Source organism: Scylla paramamosain, chromosome 3 (genome assembly GCF_035594125.1).
Source record: "Scylla paramamosain isolate STU-SP2022 chromosome 3, ASM3559412v1, whole genome shotgun sequence".
In the NCBI taxonomy this organism is placed as follows: Eukaryota; Metazoa; Arthropoda; class Malacostraca; order Decapoda; family Portunidae; genus Scylla; species Scylla paramamosain.
Window position 1 is genome coordinate 23,850,909 of NC_087153.1, and position 26,307 is coordinate 23,877,215.

Sequence of the window (26,307 nt, forward strand, 5' to 3'; positions counted from 1 at the left end):
ATATATATATATTAAAGAACGGTTGTTTTCTTGATTTTTGACTTGGGGGTCTCTATCTTAGGCAGTAAACACCCACAAGGCGATACCAAAACAAAGTTATTAAGTACTGCGTATATTTCATCAAAGGAATTCAAATTATTAGTCTTATTCATAGAGTCAAGGAATTACTTAATACGACTTTTATATTTACAGAAAATTGGTGACCATGACTCACATGATTACGAATATATGATTCTATAGTAGTCCCAATATGAGTTTGTGAAATGTGCAATAGGAATCCATAACAATAAATATATACAGAAGACAATTCTTTTTAAGCTACTATTATATGTAAGTGGGTCAATTATCAGCGTCCCTGCCTAACGGAAGCTTAAGTCCTGGGGGTTCTTGTCTTGTTGGTCTGCCTCTACCACTTTGCTAATCACTGTCGTCTGACACTGCTGTCAGTGTGTCCCGAGGCTTGGAGTGATCACGTAGGTGGTTAGTGTGCTTGCGAGGAAGGTGAAGTCACTATATTTTAATTGTATTGAAGAGTAAGAATGAGTTTTTTTTTTCTTTTTATGGGATTAAAGTATTTTTGCATCTTGTTTTCTTAGTGTCCCTACGGCAGATACTTTCGTTAAATTCCATTTTTGGTCTTGAACTTTCTGTTAAGAATGTCGGGAATAGTATCTATATATTAAATTTAACCAATCAGTTTTGTTGTTCGGTGAATAAATATTGAGAAATATACCTGCATCATACCGTTAGGTTAGGTTATCGAGGAATCGAAAAGGGCGCAGGGGCCCCTTTGAGTTTAGTTTAGTTTAGTTTGGTTAGCATACTGACAAAAGAAACTATTTTTCGGTTGCCATTGTGAGTCGGGTGTTTTATGTTTACCCATCGTTGGTGTTCAGTGACGTCAATAATGTCAAGTGCTTCAGTGAAATCCCGGTTGTATTGCGTGACATTTGGATTGACAGCTACTATGAATATTCACTTAATTATTTATCTTTCCTCCGTAGGCAATCCGCATTATGGAAAGCTCAAAGCTTTTGATAGAAAATAAAAATATTCGGCAGATTTTTAGATTTACACCATAATCACCCTATCCTAACCTGGCTCGCGGTCTGCGACGCCCTGGGCCCCATCCAGTGATACTAATCTAATCTGACCGGGGGGGGTTTCACCTTCCTCGACCGCACCCCCTCAGGGATACTAATCTAACTTATCCTACAGGATCGGGTCTAGGGAATTTTTTGTGTAATTGCCCGTGTCTATTTTAAAAACTTGATTTCTTAGAATCCAGTAAGGTATGCAAAAATCACATTCCCAATGTTGTAGAGTATGATGGTGTAAATTTATGATACCAAATATTCCTCATTTAGTGTTATATTTATCAGCATGTCAGTCAACTCTCTCTCTCTCTCTCTCTCTCTCTCTCTCTCTCTCTCTCTCTCTCTCTCTCTCTCTCTCTCTCTCTCTCTCTCTCTCTCTCTCTCTCAGTTTAACAAAACCTCTTGTGAATTGATTTTTATTATATCTTGAGCCGCTATTGAAAAATGTTGATTAAAGTATGTGGTAGTGGGCTGGGCTGTAAACAAGAGGGAGGAAAACTGCATGAAAAATATATAAAAATAAAACTGCCCAAAAGATGAGAAAAAAAATGCATAGAAAAAAACAAGGTTAATTTAAGTGCACCCATCTAACATTTTCAGATGAAACTATGTTTTCTGGTAGATTTTGATATGCTTTGAATGAATCTAGTAACTGTATCTGCTGCAAATAGATTTTTTCTTGCATACTCCCCTCCACACACACATAAACAAGAAGAAATTCATAAAAAAAAAAACATTAACTAAGCCTAAATAACAACCTAACCTAACCTAATTAAACCTAATGTAACCTAACTAAACCTAACCTAATTACCTTAATGGTAAGTCTGATAAAAATTAATATCTCAGGAACATAAGATTTGCTACGCTAAAGATACACATCACTGTGTTATATGTGATCCAAGTACTTCACAGAGAACAATGTAGGTAAAAGGTGATCATGTGTTGATGGAATTTGATTTGAAAAATGAAAATGTAATCATTGATGAAAATTATAAGGTGAAAAGATTCAAATATAGTAAAGCTGACTGAAAAATTAAAAAGGTACTTTGTTGACGTGGACTGGAAAGACTTCAAAGGTGCAGAAGATGTTCCGAAAAAATGGGATGAATTTATAAGGATATACAACTTTGCTGTAGAGAAATTTGTAACTAGAGGAGGAGCGAGATGTAGAAAGGGTAAAACATGGTTCAATACAAAATCCAAAGAGGCTAAAAATTGTAAGTCACATGCTTGGAATAGATGGAAGAAGAGGAAAACTGAGAGCAGATGGGAGGAATGTATTGATGTTAGAAACAAGTACAAGAAACTATGAAAGAGATATAATATATAAGTGTATAAATGAACCTAAACTATTCTTTACACATATTAATGGGAAGATGAAGAAGAAGGAAGGTATATCAAGATTGAAAGTTGAAGGAAAATCTATGAGGATGCACGGGACATGGCGGAGGTTATGAACAATAGTTTAAAATCGGCATTAGCTGTGGAAGGGGAGTTTGATGCTGGAAGGGATAAGTTGGTGAAGAATATACTAAGTACAGTCCCAGTCTGTTATGAGGAAATACTTAAGATGATGGAAGAGCTTGATGTAAATAAAGCAACTGGTCCAGATGGAGTATCAAACTGGATATTGAAGGAATGTAGAGAACAACTGGCTGTGACATCACTATCACAGGGAAGAGTACCAAAAGATTGGAAGAGAGCAAATATTACACCAATATTCAAAGGAGGAAAAGGAAAATCCACTAAATTATAGACCAGTGTCCTTAACTACTGTTGTAGGAAAACTATATGAAAGAACAATAAAGGAAAGATGGATGGAACATTTGGAAAGAGATAAAGTTTTAGTAAAGTGTCAATTTGGATTTAGGAGGGGAAGATCATGCTCCATAAGCTTACTGCCCTTTTATTCAAGGGTAGTTGATATTGTGCTGAAGAGAGAGATGGATAGGTGGATCGTGTCTACTTAGACTTGAAGGCATTTGACAAAGTACTACATTGAAGATTGCTATGGAAGATAGAAAATTATGGAAAAATTGGAGGAAGGCTGCTGGAGTGGATGGAGGATTATCTGGATGATAGAGAGATGAGAACTGTAATACAAGACCAAAATTCATCTTGGCTGAAAGTAATTGGTGGTGTCCCACAGGGGTCAGTGTTGAGGTCAATAATGTTTGTAATATATGTGAATGACATAAATGAAGAAATAGATAGTTATATGAACTTATTTGCAGATGTTGCTTAGCTGATGAGAAGGGTAGAAAATGTAAATGACTGTATGGTACTGCAAGATGATTTAAATAAGATAAGTAGATGGAGTAAATCTTGGCAAATGGAATTTAATTTAAGTAAATGTAAAGTAATGGAATTTGGTAAGAGTAAGGAAAGAATACAATATCATTATGAGATGGACAGTGTGAAGTTAAAGAACTCAAAAGAGGAAGTGGATTTGGGAGTAACTGTTACTGAAAATTTGATTCTGGACAGACACATTGATAAAATTAATGGAGACAATGAATTTGTTAAAAGAGTAAAAATGGCATTCTCATATTGGGATGAAGGAATGATAAAAAAAAAAGTTGTTGATTTCCATGATAAGACCAAGACTGGAATATGTAGCAGTGGTGTGGTCTCCTCATACAAAGAGGAATATTGTAAAATTAGAAAGAGTACATAATGCAGTCACTAAGATGGTTCTGGAGTTGAGCAAGTCAACCTATGAAGAGAGATTCAAAATGTTGGAAATTCCAACCCTTGAAAATAGGAGAGAAAGAGGAGATTTAATAAACATCTATAGAATGATAAATGGTATGGAAAATGTGGACAGTGTTTTATAAATTTACACACACAGAGTACAAGGGGACACAGTAAGAAACTGAAGAAAGTTAACTGTAGAAGAGACATCAAGAAGTATAGTTTTCCTCAATGAAGTGTGAACAAATGGAATGAAATCAGTGAAGACGTTGTCAATGCCATAATTGTCCATGCTTTTAAGACCAAACTGGATAGACATAGCGACAGGATGCTATGAGATTACTCCCCTCCCGTAAACCACAACTAGGTAAATACATACTGCCCATCTCATGACATGAAAATTATCATATCTCTAGCCAGGAGAGAGAGAGAGAGAGAGAGAGAGAGAGAGAGAGAGAGAGAGAGAGAGAGAGAGAGAGAGAGAGAGAGAGAGAGAGAGAGAAACACACACACACACACACACACCACATACACACACACACACACACACAATGCCCATCTTGCGACATGAAAATTATCATATCTTATGCGTGGAGAGAGAGAGAGAGAGAGAGAGAGAGAGAGAGAGAGAGAGAGAGAGAGAGAGAGAGAGAGAGAGAGAGCCATTCAGCATGGTAGTATCCTTGCTCACCCAACATGGTAACACTGCAACAGAAATGCATACCTGGCAACTCACACCAGTAGGACACAGGCCCAGCCAGCCTGGGATCCCACTTTTCCATGAATGTTGATTTTGTAACATAATAATTTCATAACCCACCCCCACCTGTGATAGGAGCTGCTCTGTGGTTTGTTTTATATTTTGGCTGAGAAAAATACAGACAGGATGTGAAACTCATTTGTTCTTGCTGTGACACTTTGTGTTGCCACGATCAGACACCAGTGCAGCACTTCGACGATGTTTTGGTTTTTTGTCCACTGAAGGTTGCAAATGACAATGGTTTTTATATTCCTATAATATTTATAATGTTTCTATTTTCATTTTTTTTTTTTTTTTTTTTTTTTTTTTATAGATACTATAACCGTGTATCAAGAAGTAGCCGCCATTAAATAATGTAAAACATATCTGGTATGGATTATGTATGTTGGGGACAGGGTACAGTGAGATACGTGAGCTTCCGTCTGCCAATAAATTCCTGTGTCTGTTTACATATTTGATAAATTTGTATGAAGTTGGTGCTAATAGATAATGATAATTTTACTTTTTCATATTTTGTTATTAGTAATATTATTAGTAACAATATTTGTGCTTAGTTTGCTACTGTTTCAACTCCACAGCTATAAGCCTAGGCTTACAGGCCTAGGCATCTGTATTATGGCTACATTAGATGCACAGTAATTATTTTGATAATTTTTTCAAGAAAATGTGTCTAATGCATTGGCAAGTATGATATATTCATTATATATATATATATATATATATATATATATATATATATATATATATATATATATATATATATATATATATATATATATATTACTAAAATCTCCCTAAACCAAACGAATAAACCAGATATTGAATAACCCGAAAGCCCTTATCAACCTCCTCAGCCAGTCTGCCCAACTCCACTCCATCCCCAATCACACCAGAGCCACCAGCCAACATCTTTGACTCAGACTGAGTAACAAGCAAAAGTATACTAGTAGTACAGTACATAATGTTATGTTAACTCTTATGTGACAAGTGTGTTGTGTACAGTTAAGTGAGCTCTTAATTTTTAAGCTATAAACAGAAAAAAAAAAAAAAAAGAATTTCAAAGCTTCATTGACAATCAAAATATAGAAGTATTTGAAAATGCAAAACTTTAACTGCAAGTTTCCTTTTTTTCTTTTCTTTCTTTTTTTTTACTTATTTATTTATTTATTTATTTTTATATATTTATTTATTTTATTTATTTATTTATATTTTTATTTATTTATTTATTAATTAATTTATTTATTTTTTGCTACTAAACCAAGTCTCATTGAGTGACTCATTTAGTGTATACTAATGGAATATATTTGTTGCAGGATGTCAGGGTGTGGTGGTGGTGGTGGTGGACATGGAGACCATGGACATGACCATTCAGGTCATGGATCCTGTGAGGGACATGATCATGGTCCAGCAGACCTTGGAGTGGCCTATAGCCTATATACAAGAATTGATACAGAACATGTAGAGTGTTTGAATGAGGCTTTAGAAGGTTCGGGCAAGACTGTTTTCAAGCCATGGGAGGAACGGCTCTCCAGGGACAAGGTGACAAGCTAAGAAGGCATTGCTTTGTTTAAGCTTGGAATGGTTCATCTCCAGGTGGTTTCTTCTACTCATTTTTATTTGCTACTTTTTTTTAGTTTTGTGCTTGTCTTTTATTTTATATATATATATATATATATATATATATATATATATATATATATATATATATATATATATATATATATATATATATATATATATATATATATATATATATATATATATATATATATATATATATATATATATATATATATATATATATATATATATATATATATATATATATATATATATATATATATATATATATATATATATATATATATATGACGCATCGCCTGCAGTAGTATACCCAAGTGCCATTTCTTAAAATTCTCAGGAAACAGCTCAAAAGTTTTCAAAGTATAAAAAAGATTTTCTCCAAAACTATTACAGCTAGGATAATAATTCTTATACCCTTTTCAAGCTCATTTTAAAACAAGTCCTTTGGGACAGAAAATTTAACAACAAAATATATGATTTAGAAATTAAAAATAGTTAAAAAAAAATACCTGAAAAAATTCCATTATTTGTCATTTAATAATGTCCCTTGCCAGAGAAAATGCAAATCCCAACAAATAATATTAAGAATAATAAAGTTTCACTTGATACAAAGCGAGTGATAGGTACGTGTGTGTGATACAAAACAAAGCAGAGAAATGAGGCAGGCTCGCTTCACACAGGCTGGGGACAAGAGCTCCTGGTTTGGCGCATGAGTACAGTCATGCACGCTGTCCTCTCAGGAACTGGTGGATGAGTATACTACTGCACCAATACATAAGCTAAAGTAGCCCTTTGGCCAGAAAGGTCCAAAATCTAAACCATTATTATGGACTTACAACCTTATTTTCTGAGCGATGTCTCTCAAAAACCACATAGAACAGACCTCACGGAACTCTGTGGTATCATTATCTCGATTTCCGGAAGGTGGCACTTGGGTATACTACTACATGCGACGCCATGTATATATATATATATATATATATATATATATATATATATATATATATATATATATATATATATATATATATATATATATATATATATATATATATATATATATATATATATATTTTTTTTTTTTTTTTTTTTTTTTTTGCCATATTTGCCAGTGTATTAGATACACCTCTCCAAAATATGCGCCACTATTTTACAAGGATGTTTTGTGAAAAAATTTTATTATGTTTCATCATAAAGTTATTGAAAAAAATATATAGTATGTTTGTGTGTGTGTGTGTATTTTATGTAAGAGGGCCACTGGCCAGGGGCAACAAAAGTTTTTAATAAAAAGAAAGGCCTACTTAATGCCAGTTCTCATAGAGATATCAGATAGAATAATAATGAAAAAACAGGATAAGTAATTTCAAATCTCCCTCTTGAAAGAGTTCAAGTCATAAGAAGGAAGAAATACAGAAGCAGGCAGGAAGTTCCCGTCCTGTCTTCATAGCTGTTTTTATCCAACTTTTCCTTAAAGTCATGAATATTTGTAGCACACATTATTTCCCCTTCCAGTCCATTCCATGCCTCTATGCTTCTATGAGAGGAGCTAAACTTATTTATGTCCCTTCTGCAGGTGGTTACTTTTGGTTTTCTTCCATGTCCTGTTGTTTCTCTTTCATTCATTATAAAGAGATGTTCCCTATCTAGTTTTTCCATCCCATTCAGCAATCTGTACAATCCAATCAAGTCACCTCTCTCTCATCTCTTTTCCAAGGTTGGGAGTTGCATTCTAGCTAGTCGCTCCTCATATGACAAATCTTGCAATTCTGTTATCATCTTTGTTGCTGCTCTCTGTATTCCTTCCAACTTTCTTATGTGCTTTTTTTCATGTGGTGACCAAATTACTGCTGCATATTCTAATCTTGGATGTATCATTGTGGTGATTATTTTCCTCATTTCTATATCCAGATAAGCAAAGACAACTCTTATATTTCTTAGTAGGCTGAGAGTTTCACCTGTTATTTTGTTAATATGTTTTTCTGGTGATAAATTCTCTGAGAAAATCATTCCCAGATCTTTTTCTTTTGTTACTTATTGTTTCATTCCCCATCTTATAGTTATAGCTACACCTGTTACTTTTTCCAAATTCCATCTTTTTACACTTACCAGAGTTAAATTCCATTTGCCATCTGTTGCTCCACTCCCACACCTTGTGTGTGTGTGTGTGTGTGTGTGTGTGTGTGTGTGTGTGTGTGTGTGTGTGTGTGTATATGTGTGTGTTCACTGTATAGTCTGCTGCTGGTCTCTCTCGAGACAGCCAGCTTTACCCCTATGGAAAGAACTCAGAGCTCATACTGATCAATCTTTGGGTTGGACTGAGACCACTCACACACAACACACTGGGACAACAAAGTCACAACTCCTCAACATACATCCTGTACCTATTCACTGCTAGGTGAACAGGGGCTACACGTGACAGGAGACACACCCAAATAATCTCCATCTCCCCGGGGGGTCAAATCCTGGCCCCTCGGTTGTGAGCCAAGTGCACTAACCACTACACTAGTGGACTGTGTCTGTATTTACCTAGTTGTATTTACCTAGTTGTGAAATACAGGACAAGAGCCACACTAGGCTTGTGCCGTCCTGTCTCTATATCAACTTTTATCTAGATTTTCTTTAAATTTATGAATTGTCTTCGCACACACAGTTTCGTCCTTAAGTTCATTCCCCACTGTTATACTTCTGTGGGGGAAGCTATGTTTCTTGATGTCTCTTCTGCAAACACTCCTTCTCAGTCTCCTTCCATGTTCTCTTGTGTCTCTTGTATCTAGTATCAAGAGGTCTTCTCTGTCCAACTTTTCCATTCCTTCCAGTATTCTATTTATTGCTATCAAATCACCTCTTTCCCTACTTTTTTCTAGTGTTGACAGGTCCAATCTCTTCAACCTTTCCTCATAACTATACTCTCTTAAGCTTGCAGGGATTTTAGTTGCAGCTCTCTGGATTCTTTCTGACTTTCTTGTATTCTTTTTCAAACTTGACGACCACACTAATGCTGCATACTCCAATCTTGGACGTATCATCGTTGTTATCAGTTTTTTTTTTATCATATCTTCATTAATATAGGAGAAAGCTATCTTGACATTTCTCAGCAGAATATATGTTTCTCCTGTAATTTTGTTTATGTGTTTCCCAAATGATAAATTATCAGTAATAATTACTCCTATGTCTTTTTCTTCTCATCTTATAGAGATTTCCTCATTCCATAAGTAGTAGTTGCCAACTGGTCTTTTCACACTTTTCAAAACCTCATCACACTACATTTTTTAGCATTAAACTCCATATTCCACTTCAATGACCATTCATTAAACTTAATTAAGTCCTGATTTAAAGCACTGCAATCCTGTTCATTTGTTACTTTCCTCATAATCTTAGCCTGTGTGAGTGTGTGTGTGTGTGTGTGTTTTCTTTTATGTAGGAGGGACACTGGCCAAGGGCAACAAAAATCCAATAAAAAAAAGCCACTGAGATGCCAGTCCTATAAAAGGGTCCAAAGCGGTAGTCAAAAACTGAAGGATAAGTGTCTTGAAGCTTCCCTCTTGAAGGAATTCAAGTCATAGGAAAGTGGAAATACAGAAGCTGGCAGGAAGTTCCAGAGTTTACCAGAGAAAGGGACGAATGATTGAGAATACTGGTTAACTCTTGCATTAGAGAGCTGAACAGAATAAGGGTGAGAGAAAGAAGAAAGTCTTGTGCGATGAGGCCATGGGAGGAGGAGAGGCATGCAATTAGCAAGAAAATAGCGGTAGAAGACAGCTAGATATGCAACACTGCAGTGATGAGAGAGAGGCTGAAGACAGTCAGTTAAAGGAGAAGAGTTGATGAGATGAAAAGCTTTTGATTCCACATTGTCTAGAAGAGCGGTACGAATGGAACCCTCCAGACATGTGAAGCATACTCCATACATCAATGGATAAGGCCCTTGTACAGAGTTAGCAGCTGGGGAAGTAAGAAAAACTGGCGGAGACATCTCAGAATGCCTAACTTCATAGAAGCTGTTTTAGGTAAAGATGAGATGTGAAGTTTCCAGTTCAGATTATAAATAAAGGACAGACTGAGGATGTTCAGTGTAGAAGAGGGAGGACAGATGAGTGTCATTAAAGAAGAGGGGACAGTTGTCTGGAAGGTTGTGTCGAGTTGATAGATGGAGGAATTGAGTTTTTGAGGCACTGAACAATACTAAGTTTGCTCTGCCCAAATCAGAAATTTTAGAAAGATCAGAAGTCAGGCATTCTGTGGCTTCTCTGCATGAAATGTTTACTTCCTGAAGTGTTGGATGTCTATGAAAAGACATGGAAAAATGCAGGGTGGTATCATCAGCATAGGAGTGGATAGGACAAGAAGTTTGGTTTAGAAGTTCATTGATGAATAATTAGAAGAGAGTGGGTGACAGGACAGAACCCTGAGGAACACCACTGTTAATAGATTTAGGAGAACAATGACCGTCTACCACAGCAGCAATAGAATGGTCAGAAAGAAAACTTGAGATGAACTTACAGAGAGAAGGATAGAAGCCATAGGAGGGTAGTTTGAAAATCAAAGCTTTGTGTCAGACTCTATCAAAAGCTTTTGATACTCGTATGTCTAAGGCAACAGCAAAAGTTTCACCAAAATCTCTAAAAGAGGATGACCAAGACTCAGTATGGAAAGTCAGAAGATCACCAGTAGAGTGGCCTCAATGGAACCCGTAATGGTGATCAGATAGAAGGTTGTGAAATGATAGATGTTTAAGAATCTTCCTGTTGAGGATAGATTCAAAAACTTTAGATAGACAGGAAATTAAAGCAATAGGACAGCAGTTTGAGGGATTAAAACAGTCACCCTTTTTAGGAATAGGCTAAATGTAGGCAAACTTCCAGCAAGAAGGAAAGGTAGATGTTGACAGACAGAGCTGAAAGAGTTTGACTAGGCAAGGTGCAAGCACGGAGGCACAGTTTCAGAGAACAAAAGGAGGGACCCCATCAGGTCCATAAGCCTTCTGAAGGTTTAGGCTAGCAAGGGCATGGAAAACATCATTGTGAAGAATTTTAACAGGTAGCATGAAGTAATCAGAGGGTAGAGGAGAGGGAGGAACAAACCCAGAATCGTCCATGGTAGAATTTTTAGCAAAGGTTTGAGCGAAGAGTTCAGCTTCAGAAATAGATGTGATAGCAGTGGTGCCATCTGGTTGAAAAAAAGGAGGGAAAGAAGAAGAAGCAAATTTATTGGAGATATTTTTGGCTAGATGCCAGAAGTCATGAGGGGAGTTAGATCTTGAAAGATTTTGACACTTTCTCTTAATGAAGGAGTTTTTGGCTAGTTGGATAACAGACTTGGCATGGTTCCGGGCAGAAATATAAAGTGCATGAGATTCTGGTGATGGAAGGCTTAAGTACCCTTTGTAGGCCACCTCTCTATCATGTATAGCATGAGAACAAGCTGTGTTAAACCAAGATTTGGAAGGTTTAGATTGGGAAAAAGAGTGAGGAATGTACACCTCCATGCCAGACACTATCACCTCTGTTATGCACTCAGCACACAAAGATGTGTCTCTGACACGGAAGCAGTAGTCATTCCAAGGAAAATCAGCAAAATACTACCTCAGGTCCCCCAAACTAGCAGAGGCAAAATGCCAGAGGCACCTTCGCTTAGGGGGATCCTGAGGAGGGATTGGAGTTGTATTTACATAGTTGTATAATGCAGGGTTTGAGCAGGGCTCATAGTGTCCTGTCTCCATATCTACATTTATCCAGAATTTCCTTAAATTTATGCACATTTGGTGCTGTAACAACCTCCTCATTTAGACCATTCCAGATATCCACAGCTCTATGTGGAAAACTGTACTTCTTGATGTCCCTCAAACACTGACTCTTCCTGATCTTCTTTGAGTGGCCTCTCATCCATCCAGCTTCTTCCAGCAACACCAGATCCTGCTTGTCTATCTTCTCAATGCAGTTAACTATTTCATACTTCATTATTAGATCTCTTCTTTCTCTTTTAACTTGCAAAGTTGGCAATCCCATTTCCTTCAACCTCTCTTCATACGTTAGGTCTTTCATCTCTGGTGCCATCCTTGTAGCTGCCCTCTGAATTCTTTCCAACTTCTTTATGTCTTTCTTCATATGTGGAGACCGCACCACTGCTGCATATTCCAGTCTGGGACGTAGCATAGTGACTATAATTTTTTTCATCATAGTCTTATCTATGTAATGAAATGCCACCATAATATTTGTTAACATCCTGTACATCAAGCCAAATATCTCATTTATATGCCATTCTGGGGTTAGGGTGTCATGAAAAACCACTCCTAGGTCTTATTCCTCCTCACTCCTCATTATTACTTCCTCCCCCATTCTATACAGGTCTTCTTTTACTTTTTTCCATTTCCATCACATGGGATTTCTTAGCATTGAATTCCAATTTCCACTTCTTGCTCCACCCATAAATCTTGTCAATATCTCTTTGCAACTCTATACAATCAACATGGCTCTTTATTACTCTTAACAGTTTTGCATCTTCAGCAAACATATTAATATAACTGGTCAAACCCTCCTGTATATCATTGATGTATATTTGGAACATAATGGGTGCTAACATTGATCCCTGTGGTACTCTGCTTGTTACCTTAGTCCAACTTGAACAGGTGTCCTTGATCACAGTTCTATTTCTCTATCCTTTAAGTAGTCTCTCATCCATTTTAGCATTGGTACTCTCAGTCCTCCTATATGTTTCATCTTCCACAGTAGTCTTTCATGTGGAACTTTATCAAAAGCTTTTTTGATGTCCAAGTACACTGCATCTACCCACCCATCTCTGTTTTGTACTTCATCTATTACTCTTGTATAGAAACTTAGTAAATTTGTCACACATGACCTTCCTTTTCTGAAACCAAATTGACTATTTGTTATGACTTCGTTCTCTTCCAAATATTTCACCCACATTTCATTGATCACTATTTCACAGATCTTGCCCACAACACTAGTTAGCAACACCAGTCTATAATTTAGTGGTTCAGTTCTCTTTCCTCCTTTGTGTATTGGCACTATATTTGCTCTCTTCCACTCTCTTGATACTCTTCCTTCTATCAGTGAGCTGTTAATCACATCCCAAATTGGCTCCACCACTTGTTCTCTACATACCTTTAGTGTCCAACCTGACACTCTGTCAGACCCCAATGCTTTCCTGACATCCAATTTCTCTAACAATTTACCAATTTCATGTTTTTGCACCTAGACTTCCTGTAAACCCTCCTGTCTCATCTCTTCGTTTGGTTCTGTAAAACCAACTTCCACACTGAACACAGACCTGAAACTCTCATTTATAATTTTACTCATCTCTCCTTCTGTTTGATATATCCTTCCTTCCTTTACTATCTTATTAATGGTCTCTTTGCTTGTCATCTTTCCATTGATATACCTGTAAAAAAAGCTTGGGCTCTTCTTCACATTTCTTTACCACATCCTTTTCAAATTGTTTCTCCTCCTTTCTTCTTATTCTAATATACTCATTCCATGCCTCCTTATACTGCTCTCTCTTATTTTAATTTCTTTGTTTCTTCAGTTTCTTCCAAGCTATATCCTTTCTCTTCTTAGCTTCTGCACATTTGGCATTATAGCAAATATGTTTGCTCCTCCTTACTTTATATACAGGTGCATACTTCTGCACACTCTCATTGCACTTTTTCAGGAATGTTTTGTATTTCTCTTGCACTGTCTTGCCTTCCATAAGTCCCTTCCAATCAATACTCCCAAATAATTTTCTTAACTCTGTAAAATTTGTTTTTGCGTGATGTGTGTGTGTCTCTCTCTCTCTCTCTCTCTCTCTCTCTCTCTCTCTCTCTCTCTCTCTCTCTCTCTCTCTCTCTCTCTCTCTCTCTCTCTCTCTCTCTCTCTCTCTCTCTCTCTCTCTTTCTTCCCTCCTCCTCTCCCTTCCATCCTTCCATCCTTCCCTTCCCATTCCCTCCCTCTTCCTTTCCTGACCTCTTCCCCCTTCCCTCCCTCCTTCCATCCACCCATACATCTATCCATCCATCCCACTCACTCACTCACCCCTCTCTCTCTCTCTCTCTCTCTCTCTCTCTCTCTCTCTCTCTCTCTCTCTCTCTCTCTCTCTCTCTCTCTCTCTCTCTCTCTCTCTCTCTCTCTCTCTCTCTCTCTCTCTCTCTCTCTCTCTCTCTCTCTCTCTCTCTCTCTCTCTCTCTCTCTCTCTCTCTCTCTCTCTCTCTCTCTCTCTCTCTCTCTCTCTCTCTCTCTCTCTCTCTCTCTGTGTGTGTGTGTGTGTGTGTGTGTATTTACCTAGTTGTATTATACAAGGCACAAGTGAAAGCTCATTTTGTTCTCTCTCCATAGCCCTATTTATCCATTTTCTCTTTAAATATGTGTATGCTGTTTGCCACAACCACCTCTTCCTTCAAATAATTTCAGATTTCAATAGTTCTTTATGGGAAGCTGCATTTCTTGATGACACAAACATCCACTCTCCTTTTTTTCTTCCCATGCCCCCTCGTATGTCCCTCTCCCTCCTCCATCTGTGGTACCAAGACATTTCTGTCTATCCTTTCTATATTGTTTGCTAATTTGCACATTGTTATCAGGTGTCCTCTCTCTCTCTTTTCTCTTGTAGTGTTGGTAAACCCATCTCTTCAAATATTTCTTCATAGCTTAAGTCTTTTAATTCTGGTACCATCTTCATTGCTGTCCTCTGTATTCTTTCCAGTTTCCATATATCTTTTTTTTTTCTATGTGGAACCCAAACTACTGCTGCTTATTCCAATTTAGGTCATATCATGCTTGTTATAATTTTGTCTATCATTTCTTTATCTAAACAGTTAAATGCCACATTAATGTTTGTTAACAAGCTGTATGTAGAACCGAATATCCTGTTTATGTATCTTTCAGGTGATAGTGTGTCCTGAATCGAATCATTACTCCCAAATCTTTTCTTCATTACTTTTCATTATTATTTATCCCATCTTGTAATTCCATGAAGGTCTCTTTTTACTTTTTCCTGTTTCCAACATGTGTTAAATTTTAGTTTCCATCTTTGATTTCATGCATGTATCTTGTCAGTATCCTTTTATAACTCCCTGCAGTCATTTTCATCCTTTATTATTTTCATTATTTTTGCATCATCAGCAAACAGGTTTACATAATTATTTAGATCCTCTGTCATATCATTTACATATATTTGAAACATAATAGGTGCCAACACAGATCTTTGCAGTACCCTACCTGTCACTTTGCGCCAACTTGAATTAGTGCCTCTGATTACTGTTCTCATTTCCCTCCCTTGTAAATAATCATCCTTCCATCTCAATGTTGCTCCCTTTAGTCCTCCTCCATTCTTTAGCTTTCACACAGAGCTTTTGTGGGGAACTTTATTAAATGCCTTTTTGAGATCCAGGTATAACACATCAACCCATCTGTCCCTCTCTTGCACTCCATCTATTACTCTCATACAAAAGCTCAGTAGATTTGTGACACAAATCCAATTCCTGAATCCAAATTGCTTTTCTGTAATCATCTTTTCATCTTCTAAATATTGCACCCATCTATCTTCAATTACTGTTTCAAAGAGCTTGCTTACAATACTTATTAGTGACACTGGTCTGTAATTTAATGGTTCCATTTTACTTCCCCCTTTGTATATTGGGACTATGTTAGCTCTTTTCCATTCCCTTGGTACTTTTCCTTCTCTCAATGAGTTGTTAATTATATCCCATATGGGTTCTTCCATTTGTTCCTGCATTCCTTTAATATCCATCCATTTACTTGATCTGGTCCCATGGCTTTTCTAACATCCAACTCTTCCAGCAGTTTCTTGATTTCTTGTCTCTTTACTTGTATCTCCTGCATTCCCTCATTCTGTGATACCATTTTCAGTGACACAAAATCAGTTTCCTTTGTAATCACAGATTGAAAACTCTCATTTATTAGTTCACTCATCTCATTAGTTTCATAAATTCTTCCTTCTCTTTTTAACTTGTTTGTCACCCCCTATTTTTAATTTTTTCCATTTACATATCTGTAGAAGAGTCTGGGCTCTTCCTTGCTATGTCACTTTCAAGATTTCTTTCTTCTTTTCTTATTATACCATATTCATTCCTTGCCTTTATGTATTCTTCCCTAGTATTTGTGATCAGTTTTCTCATCATATTCCTTCATGGCCTGGCCCTTTTCTTTTTTGCTTCTACACACCTGACATTATACTATTCATGCTTCCTAATTTTCACTTTTATAACTTGTACAAACTGTTGCACCCCCCCTCTTTATACTTGTTCAAAAAATATCTCATATTTTTCTTGCACTACCTTACCCGCAAATAGCTCTTTCCAGTTGATTTTTCCATAAAATTTATTAAGCTCTGTCTCCCATTTTTAAATTGTTCATTCTTGTGCAACACTGTTTCCACCTGTAATACTATCTCTATTGTCACATGATAATTTCTTTCCATTGTACTTAGACAATGTATACTTGGTCTACTTTCTGTGGTTTTTGTGAACACTAAGACCAACTGTGATGGTTCTTCTTCTCTGCATCTTTTAGGTTCATTCATCCACTCTTATTGTATTCACCATCATGGAGTGCATAAGTTCTTCACTCCATGACCCAACATTTCCTTTCATTTCTATCTCCTCCTGGTTAATTCCTTTAGTGTTGAAGTTGCCTACTAAGAGCACTTTGTTACTTTTCCTTATCATTTCCTCTATACTATTTCTTGTTTCTAGTTGCATAGTTCTATATCTATTGGTTTCTCATGCATTAGTTTTTGGTGGTATGTATGTCACAATAACTCCTTTTTTTTTTTTTTACTTCGTTTGATCCCAACCACAACACTCAAGAGTTTCTGCCATCCCATCACCATATTCCACTTCCTCCACAACAGTATCCTCTTTTACCAATATCACCACTCCTTCTCCCTTTCCTTTTCTATCTCTCCTTCATGTGCTATAACCTTCCTTTGCAAATCTCATCTTTATTTCTTCTTTTAGTTTGTTTTCCATTAAACATACCACATTTATTTTTCTTTAGGTAGTCTCTAAGTTCCAATAGGCTTGACACCAAACCATCAATATTTGTTTACATAATTTTTATGCTTTTGTTTGGTGATCTTCCATGGCATCTTTGTGCCACCATTTCCTCACTTTCATGTCCACAACTTTCCAAATGAATCTCCTCGCTTGTTCCTTTGTTCTTGTTTTTTGATTGGGCCTCTACTCTCAACTCTTTCAGTTTGCTTCTCTCTTTGTTCATGTCTCTTTTTGTCCATATTTCCCTCATTCCTTCTACTTTTGCCAATTTTCCTGTTCTTTGTAACACATGTTCTGCTGCATTATGTGTGTGTGTGTGTGTGTGTGTGTGTGTGTGTATGTGTGTGAGAATTCTCCTAGTTGTGGTTTACAGGAGGGATGTGTGTGTGTGTGTGTGTGTGTGTGTGTGTGTGTGTGTGTGTGTGTGTGTGTATATTTACCTAGTTGTGGTTTATGGGAGGGGAGTAATCTCATAGTATCCCATCTCTATATCTATCTAGTTTGGTCTTAAAAGCACAGACTGTTTTGGCATTTACAACATTTTCACTGAGTTCATTCCATTTGTTCACACGTCAGTGAGGAAAACTATACTTCTTAATGCCTTTTTTTACAGTTAACTTTCTTCAATTTCTTATTGTGTCCCCTTGTACTCTGTGTGTCTAAATTTATAAAACCTTTTATGTGCATGTGTGTGTGCATGAGATAGAGAGAGAGAGAGAGAGAGAGAGAGAGAGAGAGAGAGAGAGAGAGAGAGAATAAGAACAATCCTGAGGATTGCAAAGTTGAATGAGATTGATTGAGAATGAAAATGGATGGAAGGAACATAAATGGGAAGGAAATGGATGGAGGAAAAATTGAAAGGTGTGGAGGACAGGAAAAGAGAATACTTATTTTGCAATACTTCCTTTTGTCCTCTAATTCTTCACTTGCTCCTTACCCTTACTGCTTATATTTATTCTTTCTACTTTCTCCCCATCCTCCCATCCTCTTCCTTCACCCTTCTTCTTCCTCTTTGGTCCATGTATTCTCCTTCCCTGGTTATGTCCCTTCCTCCCCTTTTTTCCTTTCCTCTCTCTTCTTCATTCATCTTGTTTTAAACCTTCCTCCATGACACTTCACCTCTCCCTTAGCTGTCAGAGATAAGACACAAGGGAGAGGAAGGCAGGAGAGAGAGAGAGAGAGAGAGAGAGAGAGAGAGAGAGAGAGAGAGAGAGAGAGAGAGAGAGAGAGAGAGAGAGAGAGAGAGAGTAATAGGGGGGGATGGATGAAGGGAGGGAATGAAGAGGGAAGAGAGAGGAGAGCAGGGGAGGGAAGGAGGGAAGGGAGAAGAGGGCAGGGAAGGAGAAAAGGAAGAGGAGGGCAGGGAAGGGGGAGAGATGGAGGGAAGGGAGAGGAGGTCAGGAAAGGGGGAGAAGGCAAGGGGTGGAGAGAGAGAGAGAGAGAGAATTTTATTATTAGTAACAATGTTTGTGCTCAGTGTACTATTGTTTCAACTCCACACCTATAGGCATAGGCTTACAGGCCTAGGCAACTGTACTACTGTTGCATTAGATGCACGGTAAATATTAGATTTTTTTTTTTCTCAAGAAAAAAGTGCATCTAGTGACAGTAATTTGTCCTTCCTTTCATCTTCACAATGCACTCCATTCCAGGCATACAATGTGTCCTTGCCATAGAAGCAGTCCCAGTTATCGATGAATGTCCATCCATTACTTTTACAATGAATCACGAGACTGTGATTCACTGTAATATCCCTGGACAGCCTGGTTAGCCTAACAGTTACAAAAGTTAGGCAAATTTTGTTTACATTCACAGATGAAGCAGTGCCTGTTCAACAGTAACTTGGTTTTCATCCTCAATAGGGTAAAAAAAACAGTAATTATGGCGAGTATAAGTTAAGGAATCAAATTTTATGGTTTATGCACTACTTATAATCATTATGTCCAGCCATTGTGAGGTTATGCTTAAAGTAAATCATGTCTTCTCAGACATAAAATACTCTTGAATATGATGATGCTTTCAGATTTTGCATGAAAAGTTATATAAAAGAGAAAATTTAAGATTTCTGTGAGTATCTTGCATGTTGCCTTGCTTCTTCCAGTATCGCACAGGAAACAGAGTATGGAGGAGATGGGCATTTCCTTTTCCTTATTCCCTAATTCCTATTTTTCATCAGTTATTATTTTCTTAATCTTACTTTGCTGTCTGCTTTTATGCACCTTCCTACATGATTTTCCCAGCATCCATCTCTGCAAGAATTGCAAAATTTACAAATGAACACCACAGACTTCTGAACTTTGTCATGTCAGAATGGGCAGGACAAACCTTGTGTCATTTATTGCCTCAAAACTCATTTTCTTCATCTATTCATTCAACACAACTTTCGAGATTGTTATCCTCTCTTTAGTGACACTCAACCCTTGTCTTTACTGAATATTCTTGGCTTGTTCTTCAACTGGGAATTTTGCATCTCCTCTTCCTGAAACAGCTTCTATGAAGTAAGGTGTCCTGTATAAATACTTTTCCTATATCAATGCTTTTCTTCGTACTTGCTTACTCTATACAGGTACCTTATTGTATGGGGAGGTTCAACTTTCACCCCTTCTAAACATGATGGAGTTAAAAGCTTTTCATTTCATTGATTCTTCTCTTACAAACTGTCCTGATTCTCTCGCATTGCCATAATGTTTCATCTCTTTTTATTTTCTGCCATTACTTCCCTTCTGAACTTGCTAACAGCATAATATCTCCCCTTTTTTTTACTGCCATGCTGCACAAAACTTTCTACTTACTCCCTCTCCTATTCATTCCATCATACTATAGCAAGAGCTTCAAGTATCTCCACTGAATCCTTTTACTGGTAAACTCTGGAATTCTTCCTGTTTCTATACTTCCTTCTGCCTAGACCTGTGAACTGTTTCAAAAGAGAGTGTCAAGATACACCTCAGAAACTGAATTGTTGCTCTTTAGAAACAGCATTTGAATTGGCTTTTTCTTTCTGCCAATGTATCTGATACCTTAAAAATGCAAGAGGAAACTCAGTTACAAATTCTTGCAAAAAAGAACCATGGTGAAGCCAGTAGACATGCTCTTCCAGAGACTTACTGCTTGTGAATATGAATCCTGTGTATTAACATGTCTATACTTTTCTGGTAAGCACAGCTGAAATCATCAAATGGGTATGGAATGTTGAATTGACTGATGTACAAGTCTCTGTCTTAAACAGACAGAGATAGGATAAAGACTTTAAACATAAGAAAGGAAATGCCATCAGATTACCCATTATTACAAGAAAATGAGAAAAAGAGCCAAACTTAAGGTTATTCCCTGTTCTAGTATAAATTGTATAAAGGAGAAAATGTAATGTTTACATTTAGCTTATTTGTTTCATTCTTCTAGTTTGTGGAGAGCGATGCTGATGAGGAGCTGCTTTTCAATGTGCCGTAAGTATTATGCTAGGTGCCAGTGTGAAGACTTCTTTATACCTTGCTAAATACTGACCACCTGTTTACCCTTAAGAACATAAGAAGTAAGGGAAGCTGCAAGAAGCGACCAGGCTTACACGTGGCAGTCCCTGTATGAAACACACCTACCTATTTCCATCTGCTATCCCCATCCATAAACTTGTCTAATCTTCTCTTAAAGCTCTCTAGTGTCCTAGCACTAACTATGTGATTACTGAGCCCGTTCCATTCATCTACCACTCTATTTGAGAACCAATTTTTTCCTATCTCCTTCCTAAACCTAAATTTTTCAAGCTTGAACCCGTTATTTCTTGTTCTACCCTGGTTGCTGATCCTAAGAATTTTGCTTACATCTCCCTTGTTATAACCCTTATACCACTTAAAGACTTCTATCAGGTCCCCTCTTAACCTACGTCTCTCTAAAGAATGTAAATTTAACAGCTTTGATAGCATAATTTGGTAACGCAGCACCAAGAGATAAGGCATAATGATGTGTGAGGATGAGGAAGAGGAAGTAAGCAACATGGACTTTTTTAAGGAGAGCAAGTGAAACCTCACCACTCCAGTAAATTACAGGCATTATTTATTGCCCCTTCAAAATAATGTTCCAACACACACAAACATTCACTCAGAACACAGCTTACAATCACAATGTTGGACACATGTAGCTGGACTATCCCTACATGCAGGTCAGTCCACATCCATACAATCATGCCAGCTAGGTTTCTCAAATACCCATTCATACATATTTCATAAACATCTTAAACCCTAAACATATAATCTAAAACCAAATCACCCTGGTTACCCCTCTGAAGATTACTAGTAGACAGGCAGTACAAGTAGCCTAGAGCGTCTCAGACACCTCCAAAACGTGTTACTCAGGATGACCAGTGTGTGGACTACTCTGGGTCATGAGCAGGAAAGGCCTCACTGTTGTCTTATTAGTTTGACTACTCTTATGTCAGCCTGGCCTTGAGAATACCTCTGTTCTTTTATACTGAACTGGCTTACTGCATATTATTTAAAAGATCTTGGAGCAGTCTTGAAGAAGAAAACTGCTCCTTACTGAATTACTCTGGCCTGATTCATTTTATTATAATTTATCTGTGTGGACTTTTAATTCATAATGGAAAACCTTTTCTTTGCACACATTTTGGAAGAAAGCTTTTTATTACATTTACTGAAAATTTCATGCAAAAGGCAGTGTTTTGTGTCAAATCTATATGTAGCTCCATTTAGCAGACCAGTTTATATTCTGTGGTAATTTGTGCCTGCAATAAGAGAATCAAAGTAGAAAGGTAAATATCTTCTAAAAGGATACAGCCTGATTTTTGTATTTGAGGTATTGGAATCATGGTGAAGGGCAAAAACACAGCTACTCCAGTATTTTTATTTGTAATTCACACGATATGAAAAATGCAGGATACAATATAGCAACATTAATTGAAAATAATTAAGTTGTCCTGAAGAATAATTTCTCCAAAAATACTTCCTCATATTTTACATAAGGGTATAAGGAATGCAACTCACCAAAGCATAAGATATATAAGTTGAATTTACAGTCCCCTTTCTTCCTTTCTCATGGCAGATTCACAGACAATATCAAGCTTAAGGGTGTCATTGTGGTGGGAGGTGATGGTGGCTATCACCCCAGCAAAATGAGACTGTGAGTACTCCATAACTCAGGTTGAATCAGAGAGAATAAGAAAAAGTTTTAGTGTAGAGGTAAAAAAATTTTAAATGTCATAGGCTGGGGTTTTATCTTTAAATTTTTAAGATAAACATGGAATACAGAATTCACATTCTTTTATTACTGAGACAGTAGATTAGCAGAGATGTGGTTGATGTTGGAAGAAAATTGTCCCATAATGATTTTCCCTTTACAAGACAAAAATAAATAAGTAAAATAAGGGAAGATTTTTTTCTGGTGTTTTATAGCTATGTGTTTGCCTATTGAATGATGACATATATGATGGAACATCACAATCATGCACACTTTTCATTGTTGCTCTCAGCTTCAAGAATAGGGAGCATATGACCTTTGATGATGTAGGTTTGGCTGCTGATCAAGAATTTGAACTTTATCCTGATCCCTCTGGCACTCTGGAATATACCACCAAGTAAGTTTATTTCTCTCTCTCTCTCTCTCTCTCTCTCTCTCTCTCTCTCTCTCTCTCTCTCTCTCTCTCTCTCTCTCTCTCTCTCTCTCTCTCTCTCTCTCTCTCTCTCTCTCTCTCTCTCTCTCTCTATATATATATCCATTGTTTTACCTTTTCCTCCCCCTCCTACTTTTACCAACCTGTCTTTACCTTAATGTGTATCTTGTACATTAAGTTCTCATAGGGAAATCTTACGGAATTATTTTCTTTTTATTATTATCCAATACTTGTCTACTTTTCATTCCTTATTACCGTGGAACCTCAGTTCTTGAAAGTGATTCCTTCCTAATTGCTGCTCGAAATCAAGAATTTTTGGAAACAAACTATTTTCTCCATAGGAATCAATGTAAAATGGATTAATCCATTCCTGGACACCAGATGATTGCTTTTTTTAAATTTGTGCATAAAATCATGCAGAAAAAATGATGATACAAGATTAAATTAGGGACTGTTTTCATTGTACAAGTGCAAAAATCTGATGATATGTGAATCAGTTTGGGGTGAGTAAAATGATAAAGGCAAAGTGGGAGATTTCTAGCTCAGTCACCCCCAACTAACCTAGTTCCTGCCATTTTCTCTCAAGCTTCAAAGAGAGCTGGGACTGCTCGGCTGGGGAATGGTATGGAATGAGTATGTCATGGATATGCACTGAACAGGGGCTGCAGCATGACTAACACACACACTGCAATCAAGTGTGCCAGCTGCTGCATAGTTTGTTCATGAACCAAATTATGGTACAGCAACCAAAGCAATCATGAGTTCAAAATTTGGTTAAAAAAAAAAATTTGTTTGAAAAGGAAGGTGTTTGGTAACAGAAGTTCCACTGTATTCCTCATTGATTGCCAGTAATGAATGTTAAAACTATCATCTCATACTTTACTCTCTCTCTCTCTCTCTCTCTCTCTCTCTCTCTCTCTCTCTCTCTCTCTCTCTCTCTCTCTCTCTCTCTCTCTCTCTCTCTCTCTCTCTCTCTCTCTCTCTCTCTCTCTCTCTCTCTCTCTCTCTCTCTCTCTCTCTCTCTCTCTCTCTCTCTCCTTTTGTCTAATGAGTTTTAGGCTTCTGGAGAGCCATATTAAAAAAAAAGTGTTTCATTGGGAAGGAAAAAACATTATGTATGTTCAGAAAGTTATTTTAAGATAGCATTTTGAAATTATGTACATTTTTATGTGCATGCAAGCTTTTCTCAGTATTATCCTTGATTTCAGAGTGGTGACCTTCTCCTCTGTCACTCATTTGACCCTCCATTTTCCCACAAACTTTGGTGAAGACAGTACCAAGATCTCATATATTGGATTCCGTGGGGAGTACACCAAGGCACACAGGCATGGTGTCACCATCTGCAATTATGAATCTACACCTCAAATATCTGACCACAAGGATAAGGCCATGGAAAGTGTGGGTCGGCCTGTGATGTGATGACAATACTGCTTGAAAAATGGGAAGGGTTTTACATCTTATCAAGTGTCATTTTGTTGCATTGTTAATAAGAATTGTGTTTAACCTTTGCTATTTCTTACACTTCGTTAGAAGGCTGATGAGAAGGGATGCATGTGCTCTGCATCATTTTCCAGTCTGATGGATTGTTGGTGATAAGTATTGTGTAGGTCTTGTTACCTCTTAGTTCATGTGTGAGTTCTGGAAGGATGATGTTGAGCTGGATCTTCTGCTTCCTTTTAACTCCAGCATGTGGTGCTTGAGTGTGATATGAGATGATGAGATGGAATCATGTGCCTCTTATCAATTTTAAGCCTGCCATTGATACATTAAGAAAGTAATGAGAGCAGAGCAATATTGTTTTGTCCCACATCATTTTTACTGCAATTAAAAATTAAGATGATGTCAAATCAATGCTTATTGTGCTACTGTTAATCCAGGATTTTGTATGCCTTTTCTTGCATTTGGATTTTGTAACTTTCTCTTGTGAGATGCTGAATTAACATGGCATAATTTGTTAATGTGGAAATCTTGCTTTGAAGTACATGACTAATATTTGTATGGTAATGGTTATGTCTCATATCCCTAACTGAGGAAGAATGATGGATGGATATTAATTCATATCTCCTAACCTTGATGGAGGAAGATTGACACCCCCTCTGCTTTTTATGTTTCCTTAATGTTGGAAAAATATCACAATGCTAAATCATGCTGAGACTGCTTGTTATGCATACACTGAGTATTTTCATGAGGGATCGTATCTCTGTAAATCTTGTGATGGTGGTGCATTATACAACTGCAGTGAAGACAATATAGTTACGAGCTTTGTTTTCATTGAAGTGGATATATATATATTTTATATATATATATATATATATATATATATATATATATATATATATATATATATATATATATATATATATATATATATATATATATATATATATATATATATATATATATATATATATATATATATATAATTTCACAGGCTTCTAGCTTAATGAAATGGAATTGAATGAAGCCTACAAACACACACACACACACACACACACACACACACACACACACACACACACACACACACACACACACACACACATACACATGATAAGGCATTCTGTGATCCATATGTTTTGTTTTTATTTATTTATTTATTTATTTATTTATTTATTATTATTATTATTATTATTATTATTATTATTATTATTATTATTATTATTATTATTATTATTATTATTATTATTTTTTTTTTTTTTTTTTTTTTTTTTATTTATTTATTTTTTTTTTTTTTTTTTCTCATCTGAATGCTTCATTTTTCACCTCAGTTATGAGAACATTGAGCTTTTAATGACACTAGTGTCTTGATCAGCTTAACAATATCATGGGTATGTATTTTGACCGTTAGATATAGAGCTCTTGCTGCATTTAAGAATGACTTTTTCCAATCTTTATAAATTACAGTGGAACCTTGGTTATCAAACTTAATTAATTTCTGAATGCCATTTGAAATTTGAAATGTTCAGAAATTAAAACAATTTCCCCCATAGAAATCAATGTATAATGGATTAATCTGTTCCCGGACACTCATCCACCCTGTCTTAGCAGCTCATGACAGACACTCCCACTACCAAGATGGCTGCTCCACAACAGTTCCAGCTCAGAAATTATTTATCCAGAAAGGATGTATTGAATGAACTTAGTGACATGGAACTCATCAGAAGATATTATTTAGATTGTGCAGTAAGGGAAGCCTTACAGAGTGACACAGAGAGGAGCAACCCACTTACTGCCAAAATGAAGGTGCCAAAATGAAGGTGATCATAACACTTAGACATCTGCTGCTGGGAAAAGCTAATGGGAAAATGCAGTTGTGCAATAGTGATGGCATTGTGGGGTCACCAAAAGAGCCACAGGTGGCTCAAAATCCTGATCTTGAACTTGATGCTACAGTTGGTTTGGGATTACTCCTAAGCCAGGCCTTTTATTGACAACTCCTGTAGGAAAAAAAAAAAGAAAAATGGCAAACAGAAAACAGACACCATATTTCACACAACTAACTCCTACATCTAGCATACCTCATTTTCTCCAGGAACTCCTT

The 26,307-nt window shown here is 36.7% G+C and overlaps 1 protein-coding gene across 6 annotated transcripts; it reads left to right on the forward strand.

The window, feature by feature from the left end:
- Positions 1–46: 46 nt before the first annotated feature.
- Positions 47–24,770, forward strand: LOC135093067 (PITH domain-containing protein GA19395-like). 6 transcript variants are annotated; one of them, XM_063991975.1, is made up of 6 exons: positions 47–103; positions 5,865–6,090; positions 20,546–20,589; positions 22,199–22,276; positions 22,626–22,730; positions 23,975–24,770. In XM_063991975.1, exons 2-6 carry the CDS (start codon positions 5,866–5,868, stop codon positions 24,183–24,185), a joined length of 663 nt encoding a protein of 220 aa, XP_063848045.1. In that variant the 5' UTR covers positions 47–103; position 5,865; the 3' UTR covers positions 24,186–24,770. The 6 variants fall into 6 exon arrangements, with proteins under 6 accessions (XP_063848045.1, XP_063848055.1, XP_063848023.1 ...); XM_063991985.1 differs by having other exon boundaries at positions 57–95; XM_063991953.1 differs by lacking the exon at positions 47–103 and adding an exon at positions 183–330.
- Positions 24,771–26,307: the final 1,537 nt, after the last annotated feature.